At 46.2% G+C, this 13181-nt stretch overlaps 1 protein-coding gene across 1 annotated transcript in view; it reads left to right on the top strand.

Annotated features, from left to right (window-relative positions):
- ELAPOR2 (endosome-lysosome associated apoptosis and autophagy regulator family member 2) overlaps positions 1 to 13181 on the top strand; it is a 72611-nt gene that overhangs the window by 44521 nt on the left and 14909 nt on the right. The window contains exons 9-16 of the mRNA XM_058191511.1: positions 381 to 561; positions 3626 to 3754; positions 4616 to 4706; positions 6042 to 6144; positions 7523 to 7660; positions 8564 to 8827; positions 9657 to 9830; positions 12977 to 13166. Of these exons, the coding sequence (XP_058047494.1) occupies positions 381 to 561; positions 3626 to 3754; positions 4616 to 4706; positions 6042 to 6144; positions 7523 to 7660; positions 8564 to 8827; positions 9657 to 9830; positions 12977 to 13166 (1270 nt within the window). The remainder of the gene's footprint in view (positions 1 to 380; positions 562 to 3625; positions 3755 to 4615; positions 4707 to 6041; positions 6145 to 7522; positions 7661 to 8563; positions 8828 to 9656; positions 9831 to 12976; positions 13167 to 13181) is intronic.

The raw sequence follows: 13181 nt of genomic DNA, 5'->3' as shown, positions 1-13181 counted from the left end.
CTGTGTTTTTCTTGTTGGGTTGCAGAACCGAACCAGACAGTTATAGAGGTGCAAATGACAGACTCAATAATTCCTCTGTAGAATTGGATCAGCAGCTCCTTGGGCAGTTTGACTTGATCGTTTTGAGAAAGTGACAAACATTTACTTTTAATTAGGTGAAACCATGGGAATATTCAGAGTTGGTTTTCACCAAGTCTGTGCCAATATGACACCTCCAATAAACTTATTCTTCGAGGAATAGACTTGCCTCAGAGTTTTGGTATGTGACTTGGAACCTTGACAATTGCTTCTTTCCCTTGCTTTCTTCCTTCTTCCAGCTGTACTTGTCTGTCCATCTTCCTTAAGCATCCGTCTTTCTTTCTGTGTCTTCTCGTTTTCAGACCCAGATCATGTACAAATGGGTGGAGCCCAAGATCTGCCAAGAGGACGTCTCCGAAGCGGTGAAGCTCCCTCCTTCGGGAGAGAAGAAAGAATGCCCGCCTTGCAACCCTGGTTTCTACAACAACGGCTCGTCTTTCTGCACTCCGTGTCCACCAGGGATGTTTTCCAATGGAAATCAGGGTATGAGAAACTGACCGGGATGGAGACTCTGGATTAGCAATAGAAGCCCTGGCTTTTATTTGGGGTTGTGTTGGTGGTGGTACCCATACATCCTCCTCTCTATGAACTCAGACTGTGATATACAACACGGATCTTGAAGGATCTTCGGTCTCTTAAAAATGGGGAAACTTACTTAATCAGAGGCAAAACAGACAGGAAACTATCAGAGTTTCTTGCAAAAATCAAATCCAGAAGTACACACAGATAACACACAGCTGGATTCATTAACTTCTTTATATACATAATAACAGATGAAGTATTTACAATACCAATATAGATTCTACTTCAATGTAGTAGCAGTTACAACACAAGACAGGAGAGAACAGTTAGTTTCATTTCAACAGAGTAGACTAGTTCATACACACACTGGTTTCATTTTCATTTCTCAGCACAGACTAAGAAGCTGCAGATTAAGACACACCCTGGCTCCAGTCTGTCTCAGTTCCCATTGGCTGATTTAGCTGCTATGCCTATTCATTGGCTGACCTTGCTACTATGTCTCTGCCAGTTCATGAATAATCTGAGATAAATTAGACTGGATGAATTAATTTGACTTTATTGTAAGGCTACATTAACAGAACCTGGCATATCTAAAGATACAAACTTCTTGCTTCCACTTTTAAGTGATTGGTTCATTAGGGTGGGTCCTCCTTAATTATCTTTCTCTGGCCCTGAAGCACTGGAGGCTTCCTTTGGCATCAACTTCCTCTCGATCGTTTAAGGCAGAATAACGTAGGGTGGTTTCTGACCCAATGTGTCTATTGAGTATTAGAATAGAATAGAATAGAATAGAATTTTATTGGCCAAGTGTGATTGGACACACAAGGAATTTGTCTTGGTGCATATGCTCTCAGTGTACATAAAAGAAAAGATACGTTCATCAAGGTACAACATTTACAACACAATTTATGATCAATATATCAATATAAATCATAAGGATTGCCAGCAACAAGTTATAGTCATACAGTCATAAGTGGAAAGAGATTGGTGATGGGAACTATGAAACGATTAATAGTAGTGCAGATTCAGTAAATAGTCTGACAGTGTTGAGGGAATTATTTGTTTAGCAGAGTGATGGCCTTCGGGAAAAAACTGTTCTTCTGTCTAGTTGTTCTGGTGTGCAGTGCTCTATAGCGTCGTTTTGAGGGTAGGAGTTGAAACAGTTTATGTCCAGGATGCGAGGCATCTGCAAATATTTTCACGGCCCTCTTCTTGCTTCCTGCAGTATACAGGTCCTCAATGGAAGGCAAGTTGGTAGCAATTATTTTTTCTGGAGTTCTAATTATCCTCTGAAGTCTGTGTTTTTCTTGTTGGGTTGCAGAACCGAACCAGACAGTTATAGAGGTGCAAATGACAGACTCAATAATTCCTCTGTAGAATTGGATCAGCAGCTCCTTGGGCAGTTTGAGCTTACTGAGTTGGCGCAGAAAGAACATTCTTTGTTGTCCTTTTTTAATGATGTTTTTGATGTTAGCTGTCCATTTGAGATCTTGCGATATGATAGAACCCAGAAATTTGAAGGTTTCTACTGTTGATACTGTGTTGTCAAGTATTGTGAGAGGTGGAAGTATGGAAGGGTTTTCCTAAAGTCTACCACCATTTCTACGGTTTTGAGTGTGTTCAGTTCCAGATTGTTTTGGTTGCACCACAAGGCTAGTCGTTCGACCTCTCGTCTATATGCGGATTCGTCATTGTCTCGAATGAGACCAATCACTGTTGTGTCATCTGCGAACTTCAGTAGCTTAACAAATGGATCATTGGAGATGCAGTCATTGGTATACAGAGAGAAGAGAAGTGGGGAGAGCACACAGCCTTGGGGGGCCCCTGTGCTAATTGTACAGGTATTTGATGTGATCTTGCTTAGCTTCACCTGCTGCTTCCTGTTTGTTAGGAAGCTTGTGATCCACTTACAAGTCTGTTCCGGTACCTGTAGCTGGTTTAGCTTAGTTAGAAGAATGTCTGGAATGATGGTATTGAATGCTGAACTAAAGTCTACAAAAAGGACCCTTGCATAGGTCTTTGGAGACTCAAGATGTTGTAGGATGTAGTGCAGAGCCATATTAACAGCATCATCTGTTGATCTATTTGCTCGGTATGCAAATTGCAAGGGGTCTAAGAGCGGATTCGTGATGGTTTTCAGGTAGGAAAGCACTAGCCTTTCAAAGGTTTTCATGACATTACAAGGCCCTCATGCAAGGGAAGCATCAGGCTCTCCGAGATGAAGAATGCTGTGTTAGCTGAAAGGTAGCTGGCCTTGGAATAATCGAAGCAGGTTTGTCCACGAAGGTCTGTGTCAAGATGCCACCCACAACTGTGTGAACTGTGTGGCTTGGGTAAAAAAAAAAAGAGGATAGAGCTTTGACTCCATGGTTGCAATCACCCTCTTCAAACTTTTGATTCTCTCTCTGGGGGCATATAGACTGGAGTGGGGTTGTTTTTGTTCTTATGGTGCCTAATAAATTGCTTTAAAAATCAAGGGTTTTTTTTTGGGGGGGGAGGAATTGTTCTGACCCAGCTCCCCAAACACGACAAACCCTCTGAAGTGAACTCAAAGATTCCTTTAATTAGGAGCGCCACAGCCCCGGCAATAAGTTTCTCTCTCCTTCACTGCAGGCTAACAAGTCCGTCTGCCACATCTATTCATCTCTGCCCCCCCCCCGCCTTTTATCCCCAGAGCTAGGGTGCACTGGTGCTAGCAGCGGTGGCTCTTCCCTCCCAAGGACCGGCCTATAGATTTCCACTGCTCTCCTCTCCTCTGCCTTCTGCATATCAGGCACTGGACCCAGCTGTTCCTCCTCTTCCTTATCAGCCACCTCCAGACCTGGCGGCTGTTGACTCTCTGTTTGAGAGTTGACGGATGGCCCAGGCTCCGCCTCTGTCTCTCTCTCTCTGCCAGCTCCATTCCTTCTCCCCCTTCGGAGCTCTCAGGTTGCCTGGATGCTGATCCTGACTCCCACGCCTCCTCCTCTGATTCGGCTGCTGGAAGGGCCAGGAATATCTTAATTCTGGTCTCCTCCTTCTTTAGAGTGCAAGGCCTGTCCTGCTGGCACCGAGCCAGTGCTTGGACTGGAATATAAGTGGTGGAATACGCTGCCTCTCAACATGAAGACTTCCTGCTTCAACGTTGGGAACTCCAAATGCGATGGGATGAACGGTGAGCTGGTCTTTATATTAAATTTCCCGTCTGTACCTTCCAGACTCTGCAAAAGATGTTGGGTGATCAAGGCTTTTCCTACAACATCAGGAACTCGGTCTGTGTTTTCGTCTTGACAGGAGATAAAGATTTAGCTGTTCTCTAAGATTGGAGGACATTTTCTCCTAAGCTTGAACCTTCACCCAAGGTTCAGCTGTGTGGTTAGGAAAAAGCACATCCAACCGAGAGCAAAGGAGGAAATTCCGTCCATGGAACTCAGCAGTCCCTGGCAGAGGAGAACCTTACAGCCAAGATGCAGCCCTTGTTTTTAAGGTGAGAAATGGGCCTGCTGTGCCTCTCAGAGACTTCAAGCTCCCATTTCTTCTCTTAAAAGTTCGCAACAGTTTCCACATAAATGGACAATGGCTATTCCGGTGCTCGCAGTTGTCTCCTGAGGCCCTTTGGGTGGCCAGAAGCTTGGAGATGGCCTCCGCTTGGACCTCTGGCAAGTGCGAAGCGGTTCCTCTTCATAACCATTTGTCATTGTTCCCTGAGGGCTACCGTAGCAAGCTGTAGTTTCTGTACCTATGGGCAAGGGATGTGTGTGTGTTTGTGTAAACAAAAGTGATTGGATTTAGGGATGATTTGTTTACATTTTCAAAATTATATACGGTCCAGTGGTGGGTTGTCCCCAATTCGGACTGGTTCGGGAGAACCTGTAGTGAAACCGGTGGGAGGCTCCTCCCACTGATCTGGCTGTCATCAGAGGTGATCTGCGCATGCGCAGAAGAGCGGGTGCGGGTGCGATGCGAACCAGTAGTAAAAGTAAGTAGAACCCACCCCTGGTATGGTCTATCTTTAGATGGGACTTTCCTCTTTCAGGCTGGGAAGTTGCTGGGGACCACATCCGGAGTGGAGCAGGAGGCACAGACAACGACTATCTCATAGTGAACCTCCACGTACCTGGATTTAAGTAAGGAATAATGCAATATCTGATGGGTCTGGCAAGGGGATGATGTTCTGATCCTTTAGCCTGCCAAACCTGGATGGGAGGCAGTGGGTGTCCTCCTTACAATCTGCTTTGTCTGTGCATTAAGAAGCATAATTTCTTTTTTTTAATACGTATTTATTTTATTAGTTTATAATCTAAAATACGAAAATATGAAACAAAAACCCAGTAGGAAAATAGGGGAGGGAGAAGGGAAGGGAAAAGTGTAGGAAAAAGGGAAAAAAGAAAGAAAAGGTGTTGAATTCTGACTCCCTTTGAGGCAGTAGAATAAGATAATAGCATCAAACCTCATTTTTTTACTTTTCCATTGCAATATCAACTAGCCATTTCTGTAACAACAAACCCTGTCTAATTGATAAAACCCAAAATCAAAGTTTCAGTTTTTTCCCACCTCCAGCACAAAGTCCAGAAGTGGTTTCCAAGTAGAAACAAAGATAATTCTGTTTTTTTCCCCTTTAATAGTTTCTGAAGCTCAACCTTGATAAAGTAAAGTAGAAATAGCATACATGGTGTATGTCAGGGGTCTCCAACCTTGGCCACTTTAAGACTTGTGGACTTCAACTCCCAGAATGTTGAAGCTGGCTGGGGAATTCTGGGAGTCAAAGTCCACAAGTCTTAAAGTGGCCAAGGTTGGAGACCCCTGCTGTGTGTGACAATATATTATATAGCAGTATATAAAATTAACTGTTCATTGAAGGCACCATACAGGCTCTATAGTAAGAATTGTCCAACCTTGGCCACTTTAAGACTTGTGGACTTCATCAGGATCTTTTGACACACATGGGTTCTGTCTTAAATTTAGGAAGAGGAAATAAAGATCCTTTATTAGTTTAGTAAAAACAAAAAAATAAGAAAATGGAACATGCTCAACTTTTTTTTTTTTTTTGGATGGGAAATCCATTACTGAGTTTTAGAAGAGCAAGGCTAATAACAGCAAGGTATTCCAAAGGTGCTTTTTTTTCAAGAGGCAGCTGGACTTTCTGGTTTTTCTTTGAAGACATTTCGCTTCTCATCCAAGAAGCTTCTTCAGTTCCGAGCTTCTTCAGCTCTGAGCTCTGAGCTGAAGAAGCTTCTTGGATGAGAAGCGAAACATCTTCAAAGAAAAACCAGAAAGTCCAGCTGCCTCTTGAAAAAAAAGGCACCTTTGGGGCAACCATGACCTGGATGGCAGAGAATCTCCATAGACAAACAGCAAGATGGGCTTTTCATTTCTTTGGACCTTAAATTGCAAGTTGTTCTGAAAGGATGCTGTCTTGGAGCACCTGGCAACTCATCCCTTCCCTCTCTCCGTTGGAACAGGACTCCCACATCGGTAACAGGAGCGACGGGCTCAGAACTGGGACGCATCACGTTCGTGTTTGAGACCATCTGCTCTGCAGACTGCGTGCTCTACTTCATGGTGGTAAGTGAGGAGGATCCACTGAGGACCACTCCATGTGGCCTTCCTCCCAGCTGTTCTCATTCCTAAGCAGGAACCTTCTGGAGGGCAGTGATGAATGCCGTCCCTTCACGGGTGGTAGAAGAGAGAACTTCACCATTGCTGACCTCTGTCCTCAGTCCTAGATAAGCAACCCTGACACCTCTTCTTAAAAGAGAACTCATCCCTGGTAGTACAATGTATTCATCTAGAGCAGAGGTGTCAAATTCAAGGCCCATGGGCTGGATACAGCTCGCAGGGTGCTTAAATTTGGCCCACAGGGCCGCCCTGGAAACAGTGAAGGACAATCCCTGACAATGAAAATGGAGTTCAGGAGGGCCGTGTGTGGCTCTGTTTTTGGCCGCGACAGCGTCCTGCAGCCGGCTGCCAGTGAAAACGGAGCCCAGAGAGGCTGTCATGGCTGAAAACAGAGCCCGGGTGGGCCACACACAGCCTCCCCAGGCTCCGTTTTTGCTGGCAGAGGGCTGCAGGAGCTGTCGCAGCCGAAAACGGAGCCTCGACAAGTGATGTCAAGCTGGCCACGCTCACTCTGCCCATGCCCCTCCATTGCCCCCCTGAGGTCAAACACAACCCTGATGCGGCCCTCAGTGAAATCGAGTTTGACACTCCTGATCTAGAGTGGTTGAAGGGATATTGTTCTGTTTCCCTTCCCCCAATACTCCCAGCAAAGAGTCAGTCAGAGGCCTCCTTTTCTGATTTATTTACATATATATAAATGTCCTGGCTACGTCTACCCACGGGCCTGCCAAGTTTCTGGAGATAACAAGGAAATTACAGATAAGGCCAGAATTACTCACGAATATATTCTTCCCTCCGTTGATACAGATTGCCAGAAATTCATTACTTTGTCCAAGACAAAAACCAGGAAGTCCGCCTCCTATTTATAGTCTCTGCAGATGTCACTGCATGACAATTATGACTTGGCTTTGTCCCAACTCTTCCGCTGCTTGACGCCGTCACGCCTGCACAGTCTTGCATCACTCCAAAACTGTTCTTGGGGCGTTGCCAAATCAGAAGAAGGCTCCAGGAATCAGGCTTGCGGCCCTCCTCCTCCCTTTGAGTGGGTGCCAGGGAGGGAAAGGGCTCAAAAGAAGCAGGGCTGGCCAGGTCTTCTCCCTCACTTTCTGAATCATCCGAGTCCAGGAGTCCGGGTCCAGGAACCTGGGACACAACAGATATTGTGACGAGCGCAACCTTGATCCTGCAAGCAGAAGCATATTCGCCATCCAAGCTCTTCCATGGCTTCTCATCCGTGGCATCTTCCAACTCCCAGAATCTCATAGCCTCAGGACTGCTACCTAACATGTGTTTTCGTCATGTTGTTTGGTTGGTTGGCTTCCAGGACATCAACAAGAAGAGCACCAACGTGGTGGAGTCGTGGAGTGGGGCTAAGGGCAAGCAGTCGTACGCCCACATCATTTCCAAAAATGCTTCCTTTACCTTCACCTGGGCTTTCCAAAGAACCAATCAAGGCCAAGATGTAAGTCTCACCATCCTTTCAGTGAAAAGAAAGTTGTTGTTTTTTATTAAGCTATGAAACAAACTTTTGCTTACAGTTTTCAAAGAGTTAGCAAATTCTAATCCCTAAACAGCCGGAGTGGCACAATTACAATTACAGGTGGCCCTTGACTCAGGACCACAAAGGAGCCCAACATTTCTGTTGTTAAGGGAGACATTGGTTAAGTGAGTTTTGCCCCATTTTACGACTATTCTTGTCTCGGTTGTTAAGTGAATCACCGCAGTTGATAAGTTAGTAACCCGGCTGTTAGGTGAATCCAGCTTCCCCCTTGATTTTGCTCATCAGAAGGTCACAAAAGGGGATCACGTGACCCCGGGACGCTGCCACCGTCATAAATATGAGCCAGTTGCCAAGTGCCTGAATTTTGATCACCTGATCCTGGGGATGCTTCAAAGGTCGTAAGTATGAAACATGGTCATAAGTCCCTTTTTTCAGGGCCGTTGTAACTTTGAACAGAGACCATCAAAGACACCATAGTCCTCTTGTCTGTCTCCTCCTCCCCTTCCTTCCTTCCTTCCTTCCTTCCTTCCTTCCTTCCTCCCTCCCTCCCTCCCTCCCTTCCTCCTCCTCCTTTCTGCAAACTCCACTCCCTTCTAGCGTCGATTATGTTCCCCAGTGAGATAATGAACCATCTGCAAGAAAACCACCAAGCTCAGAGGTCACCAAGGACCCCAGACCTCAACCTCCAGCCACAAATATTCTCTTCTCTTGGCAATGACTGGAGGTGTTACAAATGGCTCTTTATTTATCTGAGTGTAGCATTTCTTAGAGGATGTCCACGATGACAACGCTAGACAAGATAGAACAGGGATGTATTTAATGGGTCTTAGTGGCCTCTTTTTTGGGGGGGACTGTTTCTTTCAGAACAGGAAGCTGATCAACGACGTGGCCAAGATCTACTCGATCACCGTGAGCAATGCAGTTGACGGAGTGGCCTCTTCCTGCCGGGCCTGTGCCATCGGTATAGAGCAGTCGGGCTCCTCCTGCGTCCCCTGCCCTCTTGGGCACTACATAGAGAAGGAAACCAACCAGTGCCAGGCGTGCCCTCCCTATACGTACCTCTCGATCCACCAGGCCTACGGGGAAGAAGCCTGCGTCCCTTGTGGGCCTGGCAGCCAAAGCACCAAGGTAAAGTGGGCCCGTCAGAAATGTTGGACTTTGAAATAAACCTAACTACGGAGGATTAGATCAGTGGCTTGTCTAGACCGGGATGCGTCCGATGCTTGTCATCACCAAGTCTCCCTGAGCTTTCTCCTCGTTAGGCCAAACGCACTCGTTCCCTCAGCCGTTCCTCAATTTGGTCTTCGGACCCTTATCCTCTTTGTTGCTTTTCTCTGCATTCTTTTTCTAGAGTCTCAGTTTCTTTTCTCTCTCATGGTCGTGAGAACTGGAGGCGATGTTCCAAGTGTGGCTTCATTGAGGCAATACAGAGTGGCACTATCGCTTCCTGTGACCTTGATACTATCCCTTGTTCTGACCCAGCCCTCGCAAGTAATGCTGAGACATTTACTCATGAGTAAAACAACCCCCCCCTTTTTATAACAGGGCAGTAACCGTCTTTTATTCACAGGGATAAATATAATATCAAGCATCCCAACAAACCTGGGTTTAGCCAAGGAATCTGAATTGCTTGCTGTGTACTAGAAACAAATGGTTGCCTGTGACATCTGGCCCCTCCCAAACCCCTCCTATTTATTTCCCAGCCAGGGAGGGGCTGGCTAGCATCTATGTCTTCTTTTCCCCGAGAGCCAGCTTATTGGTTTCCGTTGCTCTCCTCTCCTCTCTGCACATCCATCCATCTGGGATGGGCCCCATTTGTTCCTCCCCCTCACTCAGCTCATGCCCCGAAGACAGCTGCTTCTCCACCTGGGGAAGGATGGAAGGCTCTGCCTCTTCCTCTGATCTTCCCTGCAGCCGCTCACTTCTATTTTGTCCTCTTGTTCTCTTCTCTTCTCAGGACCGTTCTGCCTGCTACAACGACTGCCTCTTCTCCTCCGTCAGGAACAACCGAAGTCTGACTTACGATTTTAGTCACCTGGGCAGGGTGGGCTCCTTGATGAACGGGCCGAGCTTCACCGCCAGAGGCACAAAATTCTTCCATTTCTTCAACATCAGCCTGTGCGGCTCCCAAGTAAGCGCCTGCCTTCCCAAGATCAGAACCCCACATTATCTGTCACGTGCCAGGCGACTTTATCCGATCACAGCTGGGGGTTGTGCGTCTCCTCTGTTGCGGTACCTGCCGTTTGTAACTATCTCCCCTCTGTCATTCAACAGGCCTGAGCCTGTCAGCATTTAGGAAGCTTCCAAAAACCTAGGTTTCCCCCAAGGGAGGTGAACCTGGCTAACAGAGAAGCCGGTTTTGGGAAGGTGGGAGGCGGGTTTGAAGGACGTCCCCTGTATGCTGAGCTTATGTTGATTTGGGTATTGGTTCCTACCAGGCTGTTCTCTTAAAGTCCGACGCCTGGAGTCACGGTCACGCAATTGGGTGGCCGTATGAATCCAAACAGACAGACAGGTAAATAAAACTTGCCATCTTATTGGGATCTCCAGCCGATTGGAGAACGAATGAAATGAAAGAGGGACCGGTTGATTCTTGACCCTGTTAGGAAGATGGACGGTACCGAGTCTGATCTAGGGAAGGAGGGAGGAGGGATGTGGTTGGTCTGGCCCTAGATTTGGGATGCAAAAATCAGACAATTACAGAAAAATTTAATTCTCTGCTACTATCTGCAGTTCTGGTTTTCCTTCCTTCCTTCCTTCCTTCCTTCCTTCCTTCCTTCCTTCCTTCCTTCCTTCCTTCCTTCCTTCCTTCCTTCCTTCCTTCTTTCCTTCCTCCCTCCCTCCCTCCCTCCCTCCCTCCTTTCTTTCTTTCTCTCTCTCTCCCTCCCTCCCTCCCTTCTTTCTTCTTTCTTTCTTTCTTTGTTTTTTCTTTCCTCCCTCTCTTTCTCTCCCTCCCTCCTTTCTTTCTTTCTCTCTCTCTCCCTCCCTCCCTCCCTTCTTTCTTCTTTCTTTCTTTCTTTGTTTTTTTCTTTCCCTCCCTCTCTTTCTCTCCCTCCCTCCCTCCTTTCTTTCTTTCTCTCTCTCTCCCTCCCTCCCTCCCTTCTTTCTTCTTTCTTTCTTTCTTTGTTTTTTTCTTTCTCTCCCTCTCTTTCTCTCCCTCCCTCCTTTCTTTCTTTCTCTCTCTCTCCCTCCCTCCCTCCCTTCTTTCTTCTTTCTTTCTTTCTTTGTTTTTCTTTCCTCCTCTCCTCCCTCCCTCCTCCTTTCTTTCTTTCTCTCTCCTCCTCCCTCCCTCCCTTCTTTCTTCTTTCTTTCTTTCTTTGTTTTTTCTTTCCTCCTCTCTTTCTCTCCCTCCCTCCCTCCTTTCTTTCTTTCTCTCTCCTCCCTCCTCCCTTCTTTCTTCTTTCTTTCTTTCTTTGTTTTTTCTTTCTCTCCTCTCTTTCTCTCCTCCTCCTTTCTTTCTTTCTCTCTCTCCTCCTCCCTCCCTTCTTTCTTCTTTCTTTCTTTCTTTGTTTTTTTCTTTCCCTCCCTCTCTTTCTCTCCCTCCCTCCCTCCCTCCTTCCTTCATCCCTCCCTCCCTCCTTTCTTTCTTTCTTCCTTTCTTTCCTCCCTCTCTCCTCTCTCCCTCCCGCCCTCCTCTCCCCCTCTCCCTCTCTCTCTCTCTCTTTCCCTCCCAGATCTGGCAGCCATACTATTATCAAATTATCTCCTTTCACTGTTCATCTCCCTGTCAACTCATTAAAGTAGCCAGATCATAAAACATCTGCCTGTTTGTACTCTTGAAACCTGAGAAAAGAATGGCTACATTGTATGTGCAGAATAACATGAAGTCGTTTTTAATTAGAGTGTTGAGGTTGTCATTCTATCACAAAATCTTTGCAAATGTTGTTGAAAATATGACCCCTTTCCTGGCAGGCATTCAGACTGAACAAGATCAATGTCCGTAAGTGAGACATTCCATTCACAAAATGATTTTTTGTATTATTATCTGAGATCAGTCATAAAACCGATCTCGAAGTATTGCTTCTTGTTTATTGGTCCCATTTGCACCATCCCATGGCAACCTCTGAAATTTTATAGCTCTCTCCTGCTATTTTTATTCAAGTTTGTGATAGTTTATTGCACTAGATGGCACCCACTGCCTTCTGGTTATTTGGGGAAAAAACTAATATGCCCAGAATCTATTAAGAAATCATATACAATATCTATATTCTGAGATGAGATCTCTGGAGAGTTTGGCTATTTTCATGTCTTTATTTTTTTTTTGTTCAGTGATATTCTGCAAAGTGGCCCATCCTGCCCACTGTAGGAGCAACTGGTGGGGAAATGGCACCAAACCAGTTAAGGGAGAAATAGCACCGAATCGGATTTGGAAAAAATAAAAGTGAATATTGGTGCAAAGTGTTCTCGGAGAACAACTGGAAGCATTCACCATTTTCAGTGTGAAAATGAAATTGGAGGAATATGCCATAATTCTGTTTAAAGAAGGACACAAAACCCCGCATTATTTGTGCAGTAGGAAGAATAGATCCATTTATATGCGTGCAGAGAGGCAAAATGGATGTTCCATAGAGAAGCACACCATGCATTTTTCTGAAAGCTGCTGTATCCCTTCTTCTCCCCTTCTTCTAAATCACCCTTAAGTGGCTGGATTGTTATTTAAAAGCCAGTTTACAGCATATTGTCCTGTGCAAGAAAGCAACATGATTCCTATCTTCCTTCCTTCCTTTCTCTCTCTTTTCTCTTTCTCTTTCCTTTCTTCCCTCCCTCCCTCCCTCCCTCTCTCCCTCTTTCTTTTTCTTTCTTTCTGTCTCTCTCTTTTCTCTTTCTCCTTCCTTCCCTCCCTCCTTCCTTCCTTTCCCCCTCCCTCCCTCCCTCCCTCCCTCCCTCTTTCTTTCCTTTCCTTCCTTCCTTCCTTCCTTCCTTCCTTCCTTCCTTCCTTCCTTCCTTCCTTCCTTCCTTCCTTTCTCTCTTTCTCCCTCCTTCTTCTCCTCCTCCTCTTCCTCCTCTTCCCCCACTGCAGAGGCCAACCTCCCTCTCTCTCTCTCTCCCTCCCTCCCTCCCTTCTCTCCCCCCCTTCTGGCTGTTTGATCAACTTTGAAGGACTCACCAGGTTCCTTTCACCGTCAGGCAACTCCATTTTTGCAGATGGCTTCCTGAATTTGTCAGCAAACTGGCATGAAATTGTAGAAGGCTCCTCCTCTGGTCTGATATACGGTGAGCAGTTTGCCATGCTCATCAATCAACCGATCGCCCTTTTCCCCTCTTTAACTTCCACAGGGAGAAAAGAGAGCCATCTGTGCGGACAACATAACGGACATCACGCTGAAGGATATGGTGGCCGAGTCAGAAGATTACTCCAACGTGGTGCGGGCATTTGTCTGCCAGTCAACCATCATCCCTCCGGACAGCAAGGGCTTCCGCACAGCTTTGGCCCTCCAGTCGACCAGCCTGGCTGACGTGTTCCTGGGTAACTTTCTTCTTG

Source organism: Ahaetulla prasina, chromosome 7 (assembly GCF_028640845.1).
Source record: "Ahaetulla prasina isolate Xishuangbanna chromosome 7, ASM2864084v1, whole genome shotgun sequence".
In the NCBI taxonomy this organism is placed as follows: Eukaryota; Metazoa; Chordata; class Lepidosauria; order Squamata; family Colubridae; genus Ahaetulla; species Ahaetulla prasina.
The sequence above is the reverse complement of the archived record's forward strand: the minus strand, read 5'-3'. Positions and strand labels throughout refer to the sequence as shown.